At 41.1% G+C, this 6,000-nt stretch overlaps 1 protein-coding gene across 11 annotated transcripts in view; it reads right to left on the bottom strand.

Moving 5' to 3' along the window:
- Window positions 1-255: 255 nt before the first annotated feature.
- Window positions 256-6,000, bottom strand: part of osbpl8 (oxysterol binding protein-like 8) — a 120,145-nt gene continuing 114,400 nt past the window's right edge. For all 11 annotated transcript variants that reach the window (XM_050035769.1, XM_050035771.1, XM_050035774.1 and 8 more), the window contains 2 exons: window positions 5,213-5,318; window positions 256-5,128 (listed from right to left, as the gene is read on the bottom strand). In XM_050035769.1, coding sequence (XP_049891726.1) covers window positions 4,999-5,128; window positions 5,213-5,318 — 236 coding nt within the window. In that variant the 3' untranslated portion in view covers window positions 256-4,998. The remainder of the gene's footprint in view (window positions 5,129-5,212; window positions 5,319-6,000) is intronic.

Below are 6,000 nucleotides of genomic sequence, written 5' to 3'. Positions count from 1 at the left end.
AGTTAAAGAGCTAAGAGTTTTTTTCAGGCACTCAGTGGAGGCTGTTACCCGTAACTGAATGTTCATTTCACTATCATAAGCCGTCCCCAGTGCCGTCTCCCTGAATTTGGCACTACATCCAACCAGCATCACAACAAAAGTGTTGCATTTAAATTTTTGATCAGTGTAGTTGCACTTCTTTGCAGTTACAAAATTCCACATAAATATAATGGACAGATAATCTAAAACTCCACCAAACACAGACAGGAGACCCCAGGATGTCATTTGTTTTTATTCTGTGTTATGTTACACGTGACCATAAACTTCAAGGAAGTTATAGTTGCCATGGAGATACAGTAAATATATTCACGTACTCAGATAGGAAAAAGGGTATGTGTGTGTGTGTGTGTGTGTGTGTGTGTGTGGAAAGGGGGTGGGGGCAGTTGACATTGACAGTGTGCACAAGTTGAGGACAGTCGCTTGTGTGTGACGTCAAGTAACGAAGAGTGGGATAAAACCAATTTTAAAATCAGCATTGAAAAACAAGTAAAGAGAACACTGACCGAATGCTACAAGCAGAAAAAAATTAACATAAACCCACATACAAAAAGAGGAATAAATAAAATGTATTATTTTACAGATACAGCAACGACAACAACAGACGGCAGAGATGTTTACTTCCCTCTGAATTTGGTGTGTGAGAGAGCGAGAGAGGGACGAGGACGACAAAGGAGAGGAGCGGCCTCTCTCCCTCCCTTTCTCTCTACTGTGGCAGGAATCAGCATCCGGAAACCTACGGGTGAGTTGCTATGGCGACGCTTTAGGAGGGGAAAGCAGGAGCTGGGTGGGGCGGGTTGAGCTTCGGAGCTGGAGTCGGACTTGTTTCTAAGGCTTCGTATGGCACGTCCGCTCTAAAACACTACAGTGACTACAGCCGCCACAAGGGTCCCATTCTGAGTCCCACCCACCAGTCTTTTTTATTCTAGATCATTCCCTTCATTAGTGGTCCACTTTGAGACTGGGACACTTTGTATGCTCCACACCACACCCCCTCCAAATCCCTGCCGACCTCCTATCACCTCCCCTTAACCCCCTATCTACCCCCTCCCCAGTCCGACTCTAGAAGGCACTGGTATTTCTCCACATTCTAACATCTGGATTCTCTATTTAAAATGAGCGATCGAGGCAATGAGGATACACAAAAATACACGTACAGATACACACGGGCCAGCCGGGTAACGTAACGGGGGTACAGCTGGCTCCCGACCATGCCACCAGTCTTTCTTAATACCTGTGTTAGCATTACAAAGATTTCTTCGCTCAACAGTCTGCTGACGGCGGAGGCAATTGGAAATGTAAACGTCGACAAGGCTAACATCATGACAGGCCAAGAGATATACAAAATCAATGTTCAGATACGCTCCATAAGTGGCTTGGATCTTTTTGGATTGCCTCAATTAGTAGTTATTTATTTGCTTCTTAAGAGAAAATCCTGACAGACTGTTGCCCCCTTTTCCACCAAATTATGTCTGGTTCTGGAACCGGTTCCGTTCAGGATTCTTTGAACCTTGGTGGTATCTGGCAAACCAGAGATAGACCAGATTGCTAAATCATGAATTACATTGATTACCTGCAAAGCTTTTGTTCTGTTATAACAGATATTTGCTTTTACCTCCAAAACAAGCACAAGCCAACTATTAATGATACCATTGCTCTGTTTGGTCTGACAGTTTCTCACTCGACTTCTCCATCTTCTCTTTCCAATCTGTAGAATATGTCACGCCCACTGATGTCGTCATGGTTCGCACCTCATGTCAAGGAAAACCTACTATTTTTGGTTCTAGCTAAGAACCAACTTATCAGACTCAGTACCAGTTTATTTTTGGCCAAAATGCTCAGAAGGATTCAAAATTAGTTGCTGGAACTGGAACAAAACCCGTTCCGTGTTGGTGGAAAAGGGGTATGTGTGGTCAAAACGTCTGGTAAGGGTTCGAATATGCCGCCTTCATCCTTGGTTGAGTTAACAATTTAGACTGCTGGGAGAAGAGTTAGTTTTTTTATTTGATAGTGCTAAACACACCCCTTAACTCAGTCAGTCCTCATAAGCCTGTACATTTTCAGGCTACATGTCCCTACAATCATTTTTGAATCTTTGAAATCCATGTTTCCAGAGAAGAAGGCAGCAGATTAGAACCCCAGTGTATTTTCACAGCATTTACAAAACCTTATGCAACTACTGCTGAATAACAGCAACGTCTTGAGGCCATCTGGATAAATTTGCGTTAGGAATCTCATTGTGTACCCCACTAATTTTTATTTTTTTTGCCCATGTCCGTGTGTATCTACAGAGCAGTGGACAAAAAGACACACAAGGTTGAAAAGACTGGCTTGTGCACAGAGCGTGGGAGTGTCTGTATCGTGAACCTTGGTGTTGAAACGCCACGCGCTACTCGCGAGGAAACGAGCCGTCCCGTCAGATATTTACACAGTGAACGGGGTCGACTCCTATTCTACACACTGAGTTTGGCTGGTACTTGCGTACATTTGGAATGGTTTACTGTGGTGATTGTAGTACTTAGAAAAAAGAGTCTATCTCCTCCTCCCACTAGTAGCTTACTAATGTGTCTATTCTAGATTTCCTGGTTAACATCTGAGGCGCAAAAGCACTGAAAGCGATGACCGATGCTCTGAGTGTGACTTTGCCATGACGGTGCTGCAGTCAGCAGCTAAGGGAAGAGTTAAGGGTTTTCTCTTACATGGCTTGGTCTGGAGTCTGTTTTACATTTGGAGACAATTCTTAAAATCAACTAGTCTTGACACTTTAAGTTTTTGTCTATATGGTTGCACAACTCAACACTGACATTTAAATAACTAATTTTAAAGGAATAGTTTACTTTAGGTAATACACTTAGTCACTTTGTTGCCATAAACTAGATGAGAAGATTGAGCAGTCTGTACAGTAATTATGAAGCTAAAGACAGCAACCACTTAGCTTAGCAAAAGGTACAGCGCCCGGCTCTGTCTAAAGGTAACAAAATCCACCTACCAGCACAACCCAAGCTTGTTAATTAACGTTGTATCTCATTTATTTAATTTATACAAAAAGTCATGTGTAAAAAGTTGTGGTTTTATTGGGGGGTATGCTCTGGACTATTTCTAAGTTGGGCACAGTCACTTCCCAAAGTCTCCGGTGGTTGCCTTCACAGTGATGTCAAGAAATAGCCCAACACTTAACTCCCTATACAACCAATACGTGTGCTGTAACGTTAGCTAGCTAGCTAGGTAGCTAAAGAGCCACTGGCATACTAACAAATTCTTTTGTTATGCTTGTTATTAAAAAAAGAGAACCATAATACATTGGAACAACGTGAAATTAGGATAATATGATGGCTATTGTAATTTTGAAATCTTTTTTAACAAAGAAAATACATCTGTGTGTTTCTTTTGTTGCTCATACAGCCATCTTGCCGATGGTTTCTCATAACACTCAGTGTAAAGTGTGCTTCTGAAAAATGTCATGTAGGCCTAACAGTTTGCCCTACCCCTTTATTCCAAAGAAAATCAGGACACCCTACCCCGAGATGTGAACACACAAAACGGAGGGGTAAGGCTAAGCAGTAGGGGTAAAAGGTGTATTGGTCCTCAGTTACCTTTATCAGAGCCGGGCTAGTTGTTTGTCTTTGCTTTAACTCCTTATGCTAAGCTAAGCTAACCTGCTGGTGGTCGTATTGAATGTCAATATATGAGAGGAGTATCAACCTTCTTATCCAACTCTCTCAAGAAAAAAAAAAACCCAAGTGCATTTCTTCTTCTATTCCTTTAACTTGCCATTTGGTCTATGAAGGCAGATGAAAATTTTATACGACATCATTTCGCTTTGCTGACGTTGATTAAAAACATATCAACTCCCTTTACCTGAAACTAGGGCAGTGTTCACTGAAACTCATGATAAATCACAAAAATCTTTTTTTTTTTTATCCTTCGGTTGATGCTCCAGACCTCCTCAGAGCAGAAATGTAAAAGATAGAGTGCAAGTTGAACTGATAAAAAACTATATTAACACAAATATCTGACGTTTCCAGTGCATTTGTGCCTTAGGATAAAATACTGTACATAGGGCTAAATAATGTCCTAATCACACTCCTCTGTCTGTACATGCTACCTACAGTACACAATGACGCTGTGTTAAACATCTGGCTTTTTTCTTTCAACATTGACTTTGTATGCAAAAGGTCAAGTTCTATTATACAGCAGAAATTATAGCTTCTGTTCCTTTTGACAATATCACTTGTGTTATTTGTCTTCCCCGTCCATTTCCACGCGTGGAAACCCCAGCCGTTATCAAAGTATCTGACAATAAAAAAATAAAAGTCACATAGATTGGACCACTTTGTTTTTCTCTCCCTTATCACCGCTTTTTTGTTCCAAGCAGACCCCTATCACAAAGGACACACCAAGAAAAGGAACAAAATGTTAAAAAGAACCAACATTAAAATTAAAACATTTTTTTTTTTTTTTTTAAATGTGTGTTACCATCTGAGTCGTGGTACTCGTCTCCATGTTAAAAGGTTCCCTGTCGTTTGAGGTGAAATGTGAATCACAGAGTAGTTTCACTCCATTGGAAAAAAAACCAAACAAACAACAGCTAAAAAATGGCTGCTGTCTTTGCCTCTTACATCAAGGCAAATAAATGAGCTCCAGAGAGGCAGTCAAGACTTCATCGCACAAAAAATCTCCCCTCCAACTACCTCTCCTTATCGCTGCTCCTCTTCGCTTTGAAATCTGTGGATCTCCCCAGAGTTTTGGAATGGACTGGTTAAAAATAAACACGTTTTAAAAAAAAGTCTCTCTTTGTGTGGGGGTCTCCACTTTTCTGGACGTGTGTAGTTGGACTTAATAAAGACAGAGAGAAGAGAGGGCAGAGTTCACGTCTCTTAGTCTCCCATTGTGACGCCTGATGTTCGGAGAGTGTATGAGTGTGTTTGTGTGTGTGAGGGCATCACTCTCTCTGTATGGCTGCTACTTGAAGACATAGTTGATCAGGACCTGAAGGAGGATGAGGAAAAAGATGATGATGTAGTCGCGCTGCTGGAGGAAAGAGGCGCCTTCCACCCGGCCTGCCGCACGACTCCGCAGCACACTGATGTTCCTACAAACAAACAAACAAACAATAGTTAATGTATGTGTATGTCACATCATGTACATGGTAGAGTGTGACTCACGCCCTCCTCACCTGTTAATGTCCTCCTGTGTCTTTTTTATAGATTCAATGGCACTTTGAAGTTCACTGAGGTCTGCTCCTTTTTTCCTCAGCCGGCTGTTATGCTTGTTTTTGTGTCCTGCAACAAAGTGTATCAAACATGGTTTCTGCAGTTTTTACCAAATCATATTGAAGACCCTTTTAAAAGGCGCGTGTCCATACAGTGTTTTTCATCAACAGGAAAGCATTGGCAAGGCCCTGGGGAGCGCTTTATCCCACATTATATTTTAGTTTTGTCAATGCTTCTGAGCTGTATATAACAATTATTTTGAGTAATATAATCAATTGGTTTATGCCACGTGGACCAATTCAAAATTGGTCAATAAATAGATTTAAAGATTGTGCTCATTTTAAGGTTCGTACTTGCAGCAAACTATTTTTGTGTGTCCCTTTGAGATTATTTTGTGTCTCTTCTCTGAATTTTTTTTTTTTTTTTTAGCGCAGCAAAGCATTTTCACGACTTTAATTTATTTATTTTTGAGTTTGAGTTAAGGGGTGGAGAATTGGGGGACAAACTGTTTGATTGTCACAGTCAAGACTTCGTTTCCATCAGTAAGTGGTCAGATTAATCAGAGGTGATCAGATTAGATTGATGGAGAGTGTGAAAGCCAACTTGCTTCTGCTGCTATTACACAGGTTAGACCCACGGCTAGACCATGGTGCGCGCAATTCGAATGGGAATCCAGCCTGTTTCAGCCTCATTATTTGAATCTTTTGCCATGTTGAATATGAACATCTGACACTGTAACATTACATATATA

This window comes from Epinephelus moara, chromosome 23 (genome assembly GCF_006386435.1).
Source record: "Epinephelus moara isolate mb chromosome 23, YSFRI_EMoa_1.0, whole genome shotgun sequence".
Lineage (NCBI taxonomy): Eukaryota > Metazoa > Chordata > Actinopteri > Perciformes > Serranidae > Epinephelus > Epinephelus moara.
The sequence above is the reverse complement of the archived record's forward strand: the minus strand, read 5'-3'. Positions and strand labels throughout refer to the sequence as shown.